At 42.3% G+C, this 18,217-nt stretch overlaps 1 protein-coding gene across 1 annotated transcript; it reads left to right on the forward strand.

Annotated features, from left to right (window-relative positions):
* Positions 1 to 12,426: 12,426 nt before the first annotated feature.
* Positions 12,427 to 12,767, forward strand: LOC128573997 (cytochrome b-c1 complex subunit 7-like). Its single transcript, XM_053574574.1, has one exon. It carries the CDS (start codon positions 12,528 to 12,530, stop codon positions 12,765 to 12,767), a length of 240 nt encoding a protein of 79 aa, XP_053430549.1. The 5' UTR covers positions 12,427 to 12,527.
* Positions 12,768 to 18,217: the final 5,450 nt, after the last annotated feature.

The raw sequence follows: 18,217 nt of genomic DNA on the forward strand, positions 1-18,217 counted from the left end.
CCTTCTGAACAATCTGCTAAAGAAGGCAGCCAGCGCCTCCAGGTGATAACCTATACCACGGATCTTTCTAAGTCATTCTCAGAAGAAAAAAATTGTACCTTGAATTTCAGAGCTGGCAATATAGAACAAACTTGATGAAAGTAATGTTTTTCTATAAATATAAATTATAGGCATAGGCTAGCCCTATAATTAGTCTTCTCGGTATCAGTGTTAGGTAACAGTTACAATACAAGGTAGTGGGGTTAGGACGTTAACATAGAAACGAGGGGGACACAGTCTGGCCCCTAATGGAAGGGCAGTGACTGACATGAGGTTCACAAGACTGACCCTCCTGCCTCGGGACCAGGCCGCAGCTAATCTGCACCTGAGATCACACTCCTGCTTGGGTTTTGTTCCCCTGCCCTCTTCCTGGCCCCTCACTTCCCTTCTCCCGAGAGCGCTTCCCCCACCAAATCGCTTTAACCAGCCTCCTTTTCTCAGGCTCTGCTTTTAGGGAACCTTTGAAACCTGTGCATCTAGCACTGGTCAGACTCTTAGAATCCAGGAGACCAAATCTCTAGCCATAGGCACAGCTTTCTGGGACACCTGAGCATCATCGTCCTCACCTGCAAAGTGAGGCGCATTTGATGATCTCCACACTTCCTACCAGCTCCTTGGGCATCGCAGCTCCCAGACCAGCCAGGACAGTGTCCCTACAATCTGTCACAACTAACATATCCACTGCAAACCAGTCTTCATAGACTAGGAATCCTGAATTGACGCTAAGCCCCATTCCTCTATTTTTCCTGCTCTTTTAAGTGGTTAAAAAAGAGAGAAGATGACACACAGCTACAGAAAAGCTGCCCCCAAGGCTGCTGCCGTTAGGACCTTCCCCACGCCCCCTTCTCCACGCTGAGCAGACCTCAGGTGGGACCATTATAAACAGCCAACCGCAATTGTCCAGAGAATCCCTTACAAAGTATTAAATTACCAACTAAGAATAACATGGTGACATCTGTTTATCTATCCTGTAAAACCAGTTTCTTTCCCTGTCCGGCATGTGAACAAATCCCTGAGGCTCACATGTCTACTAGATGAAGTTTTATATTTTGTCATACCCAAAAAGTTACCAGTAATAAGACGTACCACTCAAAAAAAAAAATAAATAACTTCCACCAATTTCCACTCACGCATGATTTGTTCTTATCAGTTAGAATTTTTTAATCCTAATACAAAATAATTTTTTAATCACCATTAATTTTATCCCTGTTAAATGAACTAGATTCATGTAAATATATATATATATATATATGTATTTTTTTGAGACAGAGTCTCACTATGTTGCCCTCGGTGGAGTGCCGTGACGCACAGCTCACAGCAACCTCAAACTCGTGGGCTTAAGTAAATCTCTTGCCTCAGCCTCCCAAGCAGTGGGACTACAGGCGCCTGCCACAACACCTGGCTATTTTTTGGTTGCAGTTGTCATTGCTGTTTAGCTGGCCCTGGCCAGGCTCCCGCCACCTTTGGTGTATGTGGCCCATGCCCTACTCACTGAGCTACGGGCGCCGAGCTGTAAACATATTTTTTTTGTATCATCTATCACTCTCATACGCCAGGAAAGGGAAATAAACAGGTAAAATCGTTACAGTATTCTTACCACTTCCTTGCATTTAGAGTTCAATTTCAAATCACTTTCAACTCTCTGATACTGGTGACTGTGTTGATGTTATCTTTCCTGACAAGAGCACACCTAGTGTGGTGCTTCTGGAAATGTGGGCGGCTGGCTTCTACTAGATTTTCTTCCAAGCCACTGACACCATTATATAAACCATTTGGGTTTCATAATGGAGAATTCTGAACAAATACAAAAGCAACAGAACAGAATAATAAACCATATTCTAAGTACCCATCACCCAGCAACCATCACTCCAGCCACAGCCTCATCCATTGTCTCCCCTCCTGCTTAATTTTGAACAAAATACCAGATACATCATTTCATAAAGCATGCCATTCTGACATATATCTGACATATCATTCATCCACAAATCTTTCAGTATGTATCTTTCAAAGATAGGATTATTTTTAACATAACTGCAATGTCCTTTCAAATCTAAAGAAAATGAACATTTCCGGGCAGCGCCTGTGGCTCAAAGGAGTGGGGCGCTGACCCCATATACCAGAGGTGGCAGGTTCAAACCCAGCCCCGGCCAAAAACTGCAAAAAAAAAAAAAAAAAAAAAGAATATTTCCTTAACATCATCAAATATCAAAGCAATGTTCAAAGTTCCATTTATCTCATAAGTATTTTTTGCAATTTTTTAAAACGAAGAATTCCAATAAGGTCTATATATGATGGTTCATTAATATGGCTTTCAATTTTCTTTTAATCTGCAGGTTCCCCCTTATTCTATTTTTTTCCTTATAATTTATTTTAAGAAATGGGGTTGTTTGCCCATGCAGAGTTTGTTGCTGTTTGAATTTTGTAGATTTCATTCCTGCAGTGTAACTTAAATTGTTCCTTTGTCCTATGTATTTTCTGTAAATTATTTTTTTAGAAACTATTTGAATTGAGAGGCTTGATCTCAGTTAGGTTTGATATTTTTGGCAGGAACATTTCACAGGTAGTGTTGAGTTTTCTCTCAGGAGGCGTAGGTCATACCTGGCTGTCTCTCCCGGTGATGTCAGCAGCCGTTGGTGATGAATGCCAAGATTCATTAGTTGATTAGCAGTTTCAAAAAGGTGATATTCCAATTTTATAATTCCTTTTCACTTAACAGCTAGAAAATTGTTATAAAGAGAAATTTTCTCTCATCTACCATCCTGCAAGCTTTAATACCTGCACCAGGCTGTGATGCCCATATCCCCACTGTCACCTGGCTGTCAGTGATTGAAATATAGTCCTTGGCATGCATTTAGGGGCTGTGTGGTATGAGAATAATTGTTTCTTTAAGAGGTGGAATTGCACTTGTCACTGAGAGGTCTCACAGAGAAAGCAGGGTGGGAGCTGAGAACTAATGGTGCACATCTTCCAATAAGTGCTCCCTTCCAGAGCGGTGTGTGTGTGTGTTTGCCAAATGTATAAATGAACTCACATGAGTTAAATGCAAATATGACATGTCATATTATATGTTTTAATATACTATAGTGGTTATTAATATATGTTTCTCTCCCCTTAGATTATAAGCACATGCACATAATCTTAATCAACCTTGAACTCCTCAAAGTCAAGATTCTGCAAAAGTAATTTGCCCTGGAGATGGGTTTCTCAACTTCCTTTCTCTCCAGCAGCCTCATCAGTGTCCTCTCAACCAAAGCAAAGGCAGGATCCCTGCACAGACCAGCCTTGGCTCCATAGCTGAGGGTACTCTTATCTTCTGTATTCTAAACCGAGTTTTTAAGGTCCAAAATTCCTTAAAAAAAAAAAATCCAGAAAAAGCAATCATTATTAACCTTTTTATTTTATTTTATTTTAGAGACAGAGTCTCACTTTATTGCCCTTAGTGGAGAGCCGTGGTGTCACAGCTCACAGCAACCTCCAACTCCTGGGCTTAGGCAATTCTCTTGCCTCAGCCTCCCAAGTGGCTGGGACTACAGGTGCCCACCACAATGCCCAGCAATTTTTTGTTGCAGTTTGGCCAGGGCCAGGTTCGAACCTGCCACCCTCAGTATATGGGGCTAGCACCCTACCCACTGAGCCACAGGCGCCACCCATTATTAACCTTTTTAAAACATGAGAAAACTGAGTTTAAGAGATATAAAATATCTTACCCTTGGAAGAAGAGTTAAAAATGAATTTTCCTTTATTTCACAAATATTCTGTCTAGTATCACTTTTTTTAGTATCAAAATTTTGAAAGAAGTTCAACATACAAACAGAAAGGAACATGAATCGTAAGTTCCTGTAATTGTAAGTTTACAGTGCAGGGAATTTTCACAAGATGAACACACCCACTTTCCCAGAAACCGGCTCAAAACAAAAAGCATTAGAACCTAGAAACCCAATCACATCCCTACCAGCTACTGCTCACCTAACCTGAACCACTACCTAATGCAACAAAGCCCATTAGTTTTACCTGTTTTTGACATTTATAAAAATGGAATCATACTAAATGTACTATTTTGTGTCTGTCTTCTTGTGGATAATATACATGTTTTAGACAATTTATCCTGCCAGGAACTACATTTCCCAGGGCTACTTGCAACTAGGTGGGTCCATGTGACTAGTTTTGGCCAATGGCATGTGAGGAGAAGTGACATATGTTTCTCCCCAGCCCAGGTGGTTAAGAATCTGGTGAACTTGCTCCATGTTCTCTCCCCACTTCTGTGGAGATTCCTGAAGCTTCCTTGTTGCAGAATTCTCCAGAGGGAATGAATGCTATGTCTTCACATGGCAGAAGGGACACAAGGGCAAAAGGACATAGTTTGTTCCCTCCGGCCATTTTATAAGGTCACTAATCTCATTCATGAGAGATTCAGGAGCCCGCATGACTCAATCACTCCCTAAAGGTGCCACCTCTTAATACTATTATGTTAGTGATTAAGTTGCAGCAAGTAAATTTGGAGGGATTATTCTAGATTCCTCATGGGCACATTCCCTATTTACTCCTGAAAAATATGTCTATAGGATCCATATTCTTTTAGGGGTAGGGAAGACAATTAATAAAGGATGTTGAGCCTTTACTCTAGAGCAGAGGTTAGAAAACTTTTTTCTGTAAAGGGTCACACAGTAACTATTTAGGTTTTGTGGGCCACATGTAGTCTCTGCCAAATGTTCATGTCTGTTTTCTAGATTTTTTTCTTTTCTTTCTTTCTTTTTTTTTTTAACCAATCTTTAAAAATGTAAAAACAGTGTTAATTCAAGGGCCCTACAAAAATAAGCCACAGGCTGGATTTGGCTTGTGCACCATAGTTTGGGAAGGTCTGGTCTAGAGAGCTGCTCACATTGATCTGGAAACCTGTTCCTTGCAGTTGGTGCTAGCTACTTGATAGTGGAGTAACACTAGACAGGGTCATTTATTTGGATGCTGTTGGGAACCTGAAAGCGCCTCTCATTCAGCCTCCCAGTCCCAGCTCTCCTCAGTGTGATGACTGAAGAGACATGATGGGCGCAGCTGCTGTGATCCCAACCATTCTGCCCCATAGTGTGTGGACATGGGCCACAGAACCCATCGGAATTTCCTGAAGCCCTCCTGCCGCAGAGGATTATCAAATGTGCCAGCCTATTACCACTTTCAGATGCAATGTTTTAAATCATTTCTAAACACAGCGGTCTCACGCTAGGGCCAGTGTCAGCCCCCCAGGCAGCTGCTGTAAGCCTCTGGGGACACTTTCCTTGGTATCTCTGTTTAGCTCTTACAGGAGGGGTGCCTTCACTCCCAGCTGCTCCAGAAGCCTCCTGGCACCAGTAGCATCCATAGCCCCTGGGAACTTAACAGACATGCAGACCATGGGCCCCAGCCTCAGAATCAGAATTTGCATTGTTAGTAAGCTTCCCCGGTAATTAAGTTTGAGAAGCAGAGCTCCAACATTCTTTATGTAGATAGTTCAGCTACAAGATTTTCACCCCTGGCTATGCATTTGAACTACCTGAGAAGCTTTAAAACGTGCAGATGCCACGGCCCCACCCTCACAGTTTCTGTGTTAATTGTTCTAGCTGCAGGCAAATTAGAATGATCTGGCTGCATGCGACAATCAGGTGGGTTCCACCACAAACCAATTAAATCAGAATCTCTGATTTGGGGGTGGGTTTCTTGTCTAGTTTGAATAATTTCAGCAGGTTCTGGGACACGGGGGCTGTCCCTGATGGTCTGGGACCAGGCTCTGCGATGATTAGGGCAGGTGGATAGTAGCCTAATGTGCCAGATCCTGATAAAGGAGGTGTTTGGAGTTTGTGATCCAGATTGCTGACCTGTATTTTAAAGACATGCTTCTAAGCAAGCTGTTCACTATCTCCAGAAATTGGGTAGCCCTGTGATGAGCAATGCCTACAGATGGCAAAGCATCAGAATGCAGAAAATAAAAGTCTTGGTCATTACAAGGCTCCAGGAGGTCTATGTCCTCCTTGTTTCTCATTTGTTTTTTTGCTATCACGTGGTAACAACCATCATGCCGTCATCTGGCTAGTAACCCCTGACATTTCTTCACCCAGCAGGCCAACACTCTGCTATGTTTTAAACAAACAAGGGTATCTATTGGTTGCTTGCCTTAAAACTATATATATATTTTTTAAATACCCAGACAGAAGATTTAGGTCTGACAATGGAGGAATTAAATTCTATCACAAGGCCTCAAAAATCTATACAAAGTTCCGTTGTAAAGAATTAAATAGGGGGCGGCACCCATGGCTCTAGGAGTAGGGCACCAGCCCCATATACCAGGGGTGGTGGGTTCAAGCCTGGCCCGGGCCAAAACTGCTAATAAAAAAAAAAAAAAAGAATTAACTAGGGAGACAATTCTCTGCTTCTGGGATCTATTGGCTGCTTCTTTTAAAGAAGTTCACTGAGCCTGGCCAGAGAATGAAGTGTGATAAGGTTATTAAAATCTATTCCAGAATCTGCCCTCCCAGTCTACTACCCTGTTTCCCCTGTGCTCCCAAAGATGCGCTAGGTCTTATTTTCAGGGGACGTCTTATCTTTTCTGTAAGTAGGTCTTATTTTTGGAGGATGTCTTATTTTCGGGGAAACAGGGTAAAAAGGACTCTGATTCTTTTTTTTTTTTTTAGAAATCATTTTTATTTATTTATTTGTTTTTTGCAGTTTTTGGCCGGGGCCGGGTTTGAACCCACCACCTCTGGCATATGGGGCCGGTGCCCTACTCACTGAGCCACGGGCGCCACCCAGGACTCTGATTCTTACCACTGGATTCATTTGGGCCGTCAACAGGAAAGCCTCCTCATGGCCTCCCCACGTGGCCTGGGCTTCCTCACGGCATGGCAGCTGAGCAGCCAGTGTGCCGCATGCTGAGATCCAGGACATGGAAGCAGCTTGTCCTCTCACAGCTGGGACTGACACAGCATCACTTCTGTCCCATGCTATTGCTTAAGCAGCCACTGGGCCATTCCAGATTTCAGAGGAGGGGAATAAATTCCACCTCTCCATAGTGAGGGACAAAGACTCTGTAGTCATCTTCAGTCTAACTCAGAAGGTACAGCCAAATAGAAAAGAAACCAGATTCTCTTCTACATTCTGAAAGTTCCGGAAACAAAAGGAATATGGGTTTGGCCTGTGTGGAGAATGAAGCCATGTTTTGATGCTAATATCATCTCTTTTCTTCTTCCTGGCAGAGAAACATTTTATTATTTGTCCTTAATTCATAATTTTACCAGGATAGGCTGCAGTGTGAGTCTTTTCTCATTAATCACGTTTGAAACTCCATGAGCACTTTTGTCTGCAAACCAAGTCTTTTGTCAAACAAGCAAAGTTTCAATTACGAGTGTGATTAACTCCCCTCCATCTGCTCTGCTTTCCCCAGGTGGAATGCTGATTAGTCTCACTTAGGTCTCCGAGATCTGGCCTCCAAATCTCTTTTTTCTCTGCGTGGTTTCTGTTTCTGCATTGGTCTGTCTAATTTGAGAGAGATCTTTTTACTTTGCACCTCATCTTCTCAGCCACTAATTCAATTGTCAGCAGGGACTATTTCTATCCTTTGGAGGCAGAGGTTGGGGGAGGACTACACCTAACTTTAAAAAAAAATTCCTAAATTCTGGGAGGCCTTTGTCTATAACGTGTTGGGGTGGACGTGTGTGTTTGTGCCCGCATATGTGTGTGCAGTGTATCTAGGCAGATTTTCTACATATGGCATTTATGGAAATTTAGATAAGTGGTCATCTTTCCCTTTTGCTAATATTAGGACATACCCTTCATGAATTATTAATGATTTAATAAAAAATATTATGTCTTGAATATGTATTACACCTTGTTAAGAACAAAACAAATATCTTCCCACATAAATGATGTTATAGGCACTCCTTAAAAAAGGGAAAATTATAGTATTTTCATAGAACCACAAGGATACAAAACAGATAAGATAGCCAAAATTATTGCACACCCTCTCCTTGAAAATTAATCCTGCCTGGGTTTCCTCACATCTGAGTCTCTGCCTATAGCTATTTGTTTGAAGAAATGATCTGTGATGTTTGTTGAACTGCTGAGAATAAAAAGAGAAGGTGGGGCTGGGGGTTCAAACTGTCTGTACAATGTTTAAAGTCTCTGGAGTAGTAACCAAAACTCTAAACTTCCTTTAAAGTTACCCTTGCAGGGGGCCATCAGGAGGTAATTAAACCTTTGTCTGGCATCGTCCCACCCCCACCCCAAGCCTGCCAGCCACTGAGAAGTGAGTGGGGAAGGGGAGTCTGGACTGGTAAAGGCCTCCTGATCAGCATTCTTGCTCTCTGGGCTTGGTGGATTCTCAAAGCTCACGGGTCTCTGGTGGGAGGGGCACTTCCGTGGGTTCCACACTTGGAACTTTAGACTGCAGCACCCTTATTTGGGCGGCGCCTCTCCTACCAGCTGGCAGACCCTCAAGAAACTCTCCTTAGCTCCTGCATCCTAAAATACACCTTGACCCACTTCTAGGTCTAGTCTCGAATGACTGGCATTTATTATCATAATATTCAATATAACAAAGGACTATTCCACTTAGTCTTTCTAGACTAAATCTTCCCTATGAATTCATACACACATGTATTTGTTTGGGGTGGAGTAGAAGCCATACTGCCTGAACCTCTGGGGAGTCTGGGCAGGTGACCGCTGGACCATCACAGCAGGTAAGCTCCAGTAGGTGTGGGTGTTCCTTCCCTTCCAGGTGTCTGCTGAGGCCATCACTATGGTTTGGATCTTATCCAGGGACTTTTGTCAAAATGCGGTCCAGCAGCTTGGCTCACCAGCATTAGGCAAGCAGAGTTACAGCGTGCACTCCCCCTGTGGAGAGAGTAAGTCCCATTGAGCTGTGCACACCCATAGTTCTTTAAAAAAAAAAAAAAAAATTTTTTTTTTTTCCTTTGGAAGACAGGGTCTCACCATGTTGCCCAGGTTAGTCTCAAATTCTTGGCCTCAAATTATCCTCCTGCCTCAGCTTTCCAAAGTTCTGGGATGAGCCACCGTGTGCAATCCCCTGGTTTGATTTCTCTATAGAGGAACTTCTTCTCTGTGACTGATTCCCACCAGGGGCTTGCTTGCACTCCTTTGCTAAGATTTAATGCATTCAAATTAGCCAAGCTGAATCTATACTGACCATAGGAATGATTAGTGTACATGTTAGCTCTGGGTCCTACCTTCCCAAACTAGCCATCGGCAACCCTACCAGGTTGGTGATGATACTATAATTGGGGAGTGGGCACCATCATGTATTGCCACAGATATGTGGTCAGAACTAAGACTTTAAAGTCATAGTTATATGTTTATTTACTCTCAGACCCTACCAGACACAAGAACATCCTCTCAGTACACAACTCACTAGACGTCAGGGTAAGCAACTGCTTCCCTTTCTCCCAGGTGCTGGTGAAAGGTAAGGGGGAAATACAATATCCCTTTTTTATTAGAGAGAGGGGTCTCAGAACGTCAACTAAGCTGGAGTGCAGGGCTGTTCACAGGTGCAACCATGGTGCATGACAGTCTCAAACCCCCACACTCAAGTGATCCTCCTGCCTCAGCCTCCCAAGCAGCTGGGACTACAGAAACGCAGCACTGTGCCCAGCTGTGTATCCCTTCTACACCTAAGATGCAGGTGTTGGCCAGAACAATGACAAACAGTTCTTTTGAATGTTTGACCTAGAACTTGGGTATGAAATGGGAAAATTTGGCATCTGCTGTTTTGAGCCTACGGAGGCCTTGCTGGAAACTTGAGACAAGAGATTTTCATTTTAATAACCTTTTAAATATTGCTGTTCTTTTTAAATAAAAATACATTAAGGTTTACAGAAGAAAATCTACTCATGAAGCATTTACAAAATCAATAAAATATAAACAAGCAATACATAGGCTTTAAAATTGTAAAAAACATACTTATCAGTAAGCCCACTGACATTGTTTTAATAAGCCAGCTTCCCTGGGAGTCATTTTGAAAGGGAAGGAAAAGAGAAAATTGGTTCTTTTTTTCCTCTGTCTTTGTTGCTGAGATTGCTAAAATAATGAAAAAAGCTCCGTCAATGGCTTGAATTATTTTTTCAGTGAAATAAACTGATCTTCACAATTATCACCTTTTCTTTTTGACCCTGTGTATTATAGAAATTTGAATATGCCTGTTCAGGTGGTACTTGATATACAGCTTTAAGCATGAGAGTTTCAGATTGACCTTGGATGTCTGACTTGCCCTTAATCATTGATTTGAGATATACCACCTGTCTCTGTTGCATCATTATCGCCTGGAGTAGCAAAGATCAATGATCCCATCACATGCTGTAATTGCATACAAATTTGCTTTCCATATTTCCTAATTTTGTAATGGCATTTGATTTGGTGATCCTAGCCACCTAATATATTGAAATTTTTGCACAGCAGAAAGGTAGATTAACTTAACCTATCAGGGCGTATTTTACTTTTTTAAAGCGCTGCCATTAGTCAGTATTGAGTAAATTACCAGTAAAACTTCGATAAAATTCAAAATGGATTTTTAGTCTCCCAATAAACCACCATTAGATTAGTAAAAAAATAAAAACATTAAAAACATATTACTCTAGTAAGAGTATGGTGAAATAAGCACTGTAATAAAAGTTTGATAAGCTGGGCACAGTGGCACATGCCTGTAATCCTAGCACTTTGGGAGGCTGAGGCAGATGTATTTCCTGAGCTCATGAGTTTGAGACCAGCCTAAGCCAGAACAAGACCTCATCTCAAAAATAGGTGGGTATTGTGGTAGGTGTCTATAGTCCCAGCTATTTGGGAAGCTGAGGCAAGAGAATCACTTAAGCTCAAGAGTTTAAGGTTTCTGTGAGCTGTGATGCCATGGCACTCTACCAAGGGTAACAAAGTGAGACTGTCTCCAAAAAAAAAAAAAAAAAAGTCTGATAAAATTATAAATTGCCATTAATATGAAAAAAAGGCAAATAATTTTAGAACATTTATTAAAATTAAAAATTCTTATGCCCTTTGACCAGTCTTACAGAAATTAAAGCTTCACAACAGAAACATGTCATCAGTAACTTAATTATCCCTTCCCTTTTTTATGTAGATGCTTAAAAAAATAAATAAATAAAAACTCCCTGTGAGAGAAACTGGGCAAGGATGTTAGTGGTGAGACTGAGAAAGTTCATGGAACATCCTTCATGTCTATTACATACAAAGAGAAATCGCTTTTATCCTAGAGATGTTGATTTTGTGTTGTCCAAACTTTGCATTTCCCTGGAGTATTTTAAATGAAAATATAATTTGTTCAACAAATAGTTCTTGTTTACCACGAGGGAAGTTTCCTGAAGTTAGCCCCTTTCCCCTGTATCCAACCATATAATTTCAATTTCCTTGATATCCCTTTACAAGGATTCTGGGAAAATGAATAACATGGAATGTAAAGAAAGAGGTGAAAATGCAAAAGAAAAACTGATGGACACATAGAAAATTTAAAAAATGTCTTTATCTGCATACATGACTTCTCTCAAAACAATATCCATGATGTATGAATGAATGATGAATGTATGAATGACTGAATGATGCATGAATTCCCTATGTTCTTCCACTTTGCTTGCAATTCTGTCAAACTGCCACCAGGTGGCCATCTGCAGCTGGCATCTGACAACAGGAAATGGGTTTTAGTGCTTTGTTTTCTTTTCATTCACAGTAGCCACTGCATTCCTCCCTAGGCCTGCTAGTCTTTATTTTAAAAATAAAATTTAAAAAGTAGTTCTAAAAATATTTTTCTTCTTTCAAGAACATTTATTATGTAACATTCTGCTACGTATGTGGGAATAAAATAAAAACAAACAAAAACAGTTCCTGCTCTCAAAAACAAATGTCAGAAAGTATGGCCTTGTAGTTCAGAGAGTAGGGAATCCGAAGAAAAGCCTGCCTGTACAGAAGACAACGCAAGGTAGGAGAGTAAGGTGCCATGTCATTTTATGCCTGCTAAATGAATATTATCAACAAAAAGAGGTGGTTTGCACCCACTGCTGTCAAATGTGGGAGAAAGCAGATTTAGTCATACAATACGTGTAACATGAACTAGTAATCATTTCAGGGAAAAATATGACAGGCTCTATTATGGAAGATGCTCAGATGTTCATAGCCTTTGCTCCAATAATTTTGCACAGTAGAGAGAAAGCTAGGCTAATACAGGGATAAAAATGATAGTCAAAAATATATGGAAATTATCCAAATTGAAGGAGGCTAAGGAAACGTGAGAACTAAATGCAGTATTTGACCATAGAATGGATCGTGTACTAGAAGGAAAAGTTAATTCTATAAAGAAAATTACTGGAGTGTCCTCTAGGACTTACCCGAAGGCAGCGCTTCACTCTCAGGTCAAAATGGCTGGCAGGCCAGCTGTTGCAGCATCAGGCTGATGGCTGGATGGTATTCGAAAATGGTATTACAATGCTGCAGGATTCAATAAGCTGGGGTTAATGCAAGATGATACAATATATGAGGATGAAGATGTAAAAGGAACCATAAGAAGGCTTCCTGAGAACCTTTACAATGACAGGACGTTTCGCATTCAGAGAGCACTGGACCTGACGATGAGGCAGCAGATCTTGCCCAAAGAACAGTGGATAAAATACGAAGAGGATAAATTCTACCTTGAACCATACCTGAAAAAGGTTATTTGGGAAAGGAAAGAGAGAGAAGAAAGGGCAAAGAAATAATCATATAGTTGAACTTCATCATACAGTTGAAATCAATGGATGCAGCTGTCATCAAAGTATTTTTATGAAGATGGTTAGACCTTAAACATAAAATTTAAGAATTATTTCATCTGCAGATGTATTACTTTAAATAAATGTCTATAGTAATCAAAAAAAAAAAAGAAAGAAAATTACTGGGTCAACTGAGAGAATTTGGGCATTGGCTATAGATTAGATGAGATAAAGTGTTGTATTAATATAAGTTTATAGTTGACAACTCTATATCCTGTCTAAGGATACTGGAGAGATCCTTATTCTTGGAAAATACACCTGGAGGTATTTAGGAGTAAGAGTTCATGATGTATATAATTTACCTCAAATGGTTCAGAGAAAAGTTATCTAGCATCTACCTAGCTAGCTGGCCAGCTACTAAGCTAGAGCGAGGGAGCAAAGGATAATTTAAATGAGGCAAAATGTTAATAGCAGGTAAGTCTGAGTAAAGAGTGAATGGATGCTCTTTGTAATATTTTTACTGTTGCAAAATATATAAGTTTGATACTATTCCCAAAATTGTTTTAAAAGTACTCCTCTCGGGGTGGGGGGAATAGTCAGGAATAGTATACGCCTTATAGCACAAATGTAAAACAAAGAAAAAAAAGTTTTTTAAAGAACAGTATTCAAATAGAAATGGGTATTTTTATATTTACCTATGACATTAAGAGAAAAATAGGCAGAATATAAAAGTTGTCTGTATCTCAGGTAGGCAAGAAGTGGATGCTGCTGTTGCCTCTTTCCCCGGCAGGTTCCCCCAGCCCCTTGCCTCTAGGTTCTGGCCCTTCAGGGATCACCATGCACACCTCTTGGGGCCACTTCTCCTCCCTGGATCTGGCTCCCAAGCCCACTGCCCAGCATCCCCAGATCCAGGAGGAGATTACCAGTAGCACACCCAGGAGGCCAAGGCAAGCACAGCAACTCCCCTGCCCTTCCCATTATGTCCTGAGCACTCTGTTTCCTGGGGCATCGCGTGCACAGACCCTGCGTCCTTTCCCACCAGCCTCCCTCTGCTGTACTCCCCTCTGTATCCATGTCTCATCCCTCAGCCCTTCATCGCAACAGTGCTCACGCCCATAACTGAAATTCCTCCACCCCTTGTTTTATTCATTTAGCAAAATCCCAGTGCTTTTCCTATAAAGACAAGTCCTTGTGAAGCCGGAAAGGCCCTCGGAGGTGCCACCCCACCCTCCTCCCTCGGGAGGCACCAGCTGGTCGCGTTTCTTTCAGCATCTTGAACAGCTGCTCCCATGGGTCCCCAGGGCAGCTGCTCCTTCTGCGTGGTGCTCTTTCCCTCCACGTTCCCTATTAACCCCCTCTTCTTTAACATCAAATCTCAGCTCACTTTACACTTTTGCCAGAAAGCCTCCTCTGGGGTCTGTACACAGATCGATCCCTTTTAGCACTGCACACCCCCCTGCCCAGAACAAGTTTTAAACAGACTTTACATCATGAGCTCTAAGACAGTGGAAGCGAATCCCCTTGACTCACTGTCACATCAGCCGTGAGCACCACTGGTGCTGAGTGAAGCCCACAGTAGGAGGCAGGTAGCTCATGCTATGGGCCCTGGGCTAACCCTCCAAAGGGGAAGAAGCGCCAGGCTACCTCCTTGGCGTGTTGTCAAGACAACAAAACCAGCTACCTGCTCCTGGTGGTGAAGGGGTTCAAAACATGCCTCCCCCCAAATATGCCACTTGGCCATGTTGATTACTTTGAGAAACAGCAGATGCAGGAACAGCTTTCCGCTCTCCCTCCCCCTTTATACCTAAAAGCAGGTGATAAATTTTCCCACGAGAAAGGTGCCCACGCTGTAGCAGGAAGAGAAGAGCATTCTTATCACCAGAGCCTGGGGGTCGAGTCCCAAATGGAAATGTACAAACCAACCTACTAAAATAGCCCTGAGCGTCCATTAGTTAACCCCATGTATTTTCTAGACTCCTTTGCACAATTTACTGTCCCTAGCCTAAATCTGTTTCTCTTGTTGCTTCTTCACAAATTTATCGATTTCTTCAGGGTGATATTGTTTGGGGGTACTGGGTTTTATTTGGGAGACAAGGTCTCACTCTCTTACACAGGCTGGAATACATGGTGTCTTCGTAGCTCATAGCAATCACAAACTCCTGGGCTCTAGCAATCCCCCTGCCTCAGCCTCCAGAGTAGCTGGGACTACACCTGCCACCACACCCTGCTAATTTTTTTTTTCCTGTTTTTAGTAGAGAGGAGGTCCCACTCTTGCTCAGACTAGTCTCAAACTACTGGCCTCAAACAATCCTCCTACCTCAGCCTCCCAGAGTGCTAGGATTATAGCCTCCCATGCCTGGCCCCATTTCTTTATTTTAAAAAAGAAAAAATCTACACAATAAGCTCCAGATCCTAACTGCTTCTTCAGGTCTTTATTTTTCTTATGAGTATTCCCATGTGCATGTAAAAACATTCAGTACTTTGTACTGTTTTTCCTGTTGATCTGCTTTATGTTGGTTTAATTCTCAGGCCCAGCACCAAAACCTAGGAAAGCAGAGTTCTTCCTCCCTTCTGTGAGATGTGACTGCTGACAGCCTGCCTGCCTACCCTTGGTCAGAACGGGCTCAGAACTGGGTGTGTGGCACCTGAAGATTCCAGACTCAGCTTCCAACAAGATGAAGGTGAGGTCAGTTGTCAGGCATTCATTCCAGCAGCCAGGGAAGACATTCTGATTTAGGGGAGCGTGTATGCTCAGAGCTTGGCTGAGGTCTGAATCCCAGCCGTGGCTGGCAGTACATGGCCAGTGGACTCTGTCCAGAACATCTGAGTCACTGGTGTGGTCCAGGGTAAGATTGGAAGGTCAAGGCCCCTCATTAATGTCAACTGGCAGGAACCAAGATGCTAGAGGTGACCCTGAATTAATAACCTTCCAAAAAATCATCTGTCATTGGCATCTTTGTGTGCAAATGCTTATTATATCATCATTGAGATTAGAGGGGATACCGGGAAGATGGGGAACATCTACAGGTGTGTGGGTGAAGGAAAGGACGACAGTTTTGGACAGGAGAGATTTTGAAAACAAAACTATAAGCACATTAGAAGTAAGAAGCTGAAGACTGACTTTTGGCAGCTGAGAAAAGTGGCTCTAATAAGTCCATCTGTCGGTCAAGCAGGCAGAAAGAAGCGTGTGAGAGAAGGGGCCCGGCACTCTGATCTGCTTTAGCTTTGCGTTTCATTCATCCTCGGGCCTCATTTTCTTTCTGGCTTAGCTGATACAAAAAGAATTGTGTTTATTTTACATTGAGAAGCTGGGTCCCTTGGGCTTCTGCTTGCTTTGAGCAGCAGAAGAACCAAGAGGATGAATTCTGAGAAACTCTGAGAAAACAGATTTGTGGAAATACACTGGAGACGGTGTTGAAGAAGAGTTTGTTCAAGTGAAACCCGAGTCTTTATAACCCTGCCAAGGCCAGCGAATCCCACAGTGTTCCCCATGGATCAGCTTCCTCCCTTGCAGCCAAGAAGGGCCCAATCCTGCCCATGCAGGCTGCTCAGGAAGCTCCTGGTTCCATGGGGTCTTGCTATTCAAAGGCTCATTATTCTGCCCTGGCTCCTGCCTCCAGTCTGCTCCTGCCTATCACCTTTAGGCCATTTCAGCATGCGCTAGCATTGCTGTCAAGAGAGCAGCAGGGAAAATTAAAGGAGCTAAAGCATGAACCACCTGTTGTTGCTCCTGCCAAACAGGCTTGATGACTGGGGTGAAAGGGAAGTAAAACTCATCCCCCAAATAAAGGTTCAAAATATTCTGAGAATTTTGAGGTCTTAGCCTATCACTCATAGGAAATGTGAAAGCTGGCTGTGCCCAGCTCAGAAGGAAGGCAAAAATCAGAACCAAGCAGGTAAAAAAATAAGTTTACACTAAGTGATTGCCTTGAGAGTTTGAGTTTAGATTCTGACTTTTGGAGTGGGGAAGGGAAGTGAAGTAGTGGTTCTGGATACTGATGGGGCCACCCACTTCTAGAAAAATCTGCCCCGTGTCCCCTGATGCTAACGTAGCCAAATGATCTCTATCACGTGACACTTACCAGCACTCATTTAATGAGTCCAGAAGAAGCCTGTAATCAGTACTTGAGTTTGCTGTTAGCTTATGAAAATTTGAGCTTGAAATTCTCAGGAATTTGAATTAAGAAAACTGAAGGACACTTATTTTAGGTAATAGAACTAAGGCCAAAGAAGTCTTACTGGGCCAAGTTCAAGCAGCAATTACAAAGCAGTAGATAATCTGATGAGATTGACCAGTGGAAAGAAGTGGGCTCGTTAGCATGTAACAGGAACCACAGTTACCGCTGCCTCTGGGAACTGTCTTCAGAATCTGCAGCTTTGCTTGTGCAATTTTCCAACCAGTGATTATCACTAAAACAACAAATCTAAATGGATCTCCAGGATGATCTGACAGGAATTAAATAATGAGGATGACTGCTTTGAAGGCTACAGGGAAGACAGCACAAATTATTGTCATTCCAAAAGTCAGTGATTATTTGCCTACCTAAAGTTAGTCCCACATTCCCCTGTTACAAGTTCTGGAAAAAATAATGCTACAGGGATGTGGCATTTGGCAAGGTTAGAACATAACTTTGAATTTTGTCTTCTCTATTTAATTTGTTACCTTTACTGAATGTATTGAAGAATTACGTATAGACAGTATATCTTAAATATATAGTTTGACCAATTTTACAAACTGAGTCCACCTATATAACAAAGTAACTAGTAACCAAATCATGAAATAGACATGGCCAGCTGCCCAGCAGCCCCCTGTGACCATTCCTGGTCACCAACCCTCCCCTGCCACTGTTACTGCTCTTCTGGTTTTAGCAGTGTTGATTCATTTTGTGCTTTATGTAGATGGACTCATAAATACGTATGTTTTGGTGCCTGGGGTCTTTCCGTCAGCATTCTGTTGGTGAGATTCATCCACATCATTGCTCGTGATGATAGAATTCTGGTGAGCAGTATCCTGTCGGGTGGATAGAGCACAGTTGTTCTTTCTACTGTGGACAGACATTTGGGGCTAATATAAATAATGCTGCCATGGTCTTCCTGCGCCGTAACTTTTGCTCAACACAGGTACACATTTCTGTTCGGCATAGAGGAAGGAGTGAAATGGCAGGATAACAGGGTGAATGCTTCACTTTCGTGATACTGCTAAGGAGTTTTTCTTAAGTGGTTGATGTTAGCTGGGACTTTTACACTCTTATTGCAGCTCCTACATTTTTGTCCAGTCTTCACTGACTCCCACCACCACCTGTGTGTTCCTGAGCTCTTAAGTTTGCCTGCTGCCCAGGGATTGGCTGAATGTGCACACACACCTCTACCCTGACCTTGCACATCAGATATACTAGACCTTTTCCCTCTAAACTGAAATCCTTTTCTGAACTCCTGCCTCTACTACTCTCATCCCCAAG

Source organism: Nycticebus coucang, chromosome 21 (genome assembly GCF_027406575.1).
Source record: "Nycticebus coucang isolate mNycCou1 chromosome 21, mNycCou1.pri, whole genome shotgun sequence".
In the NCBI taxonomy this organism is placed as follows: domain Eukaryota; kingdom Metazoa; phylum Chordata; class Mammalia; order Primates; family Lorisidae; genus Nycticebus; species Nycticebus coucang.

What these genes read in the sequence shown, in the direction of transcription:
- LOC128573997 (XM_053574574.1), top strand. Translation starts at nt 12,528, where the DNA reads ATGCAAGATGATACAATATATGAGGATGAAGATGTAAAAGGAACCATA.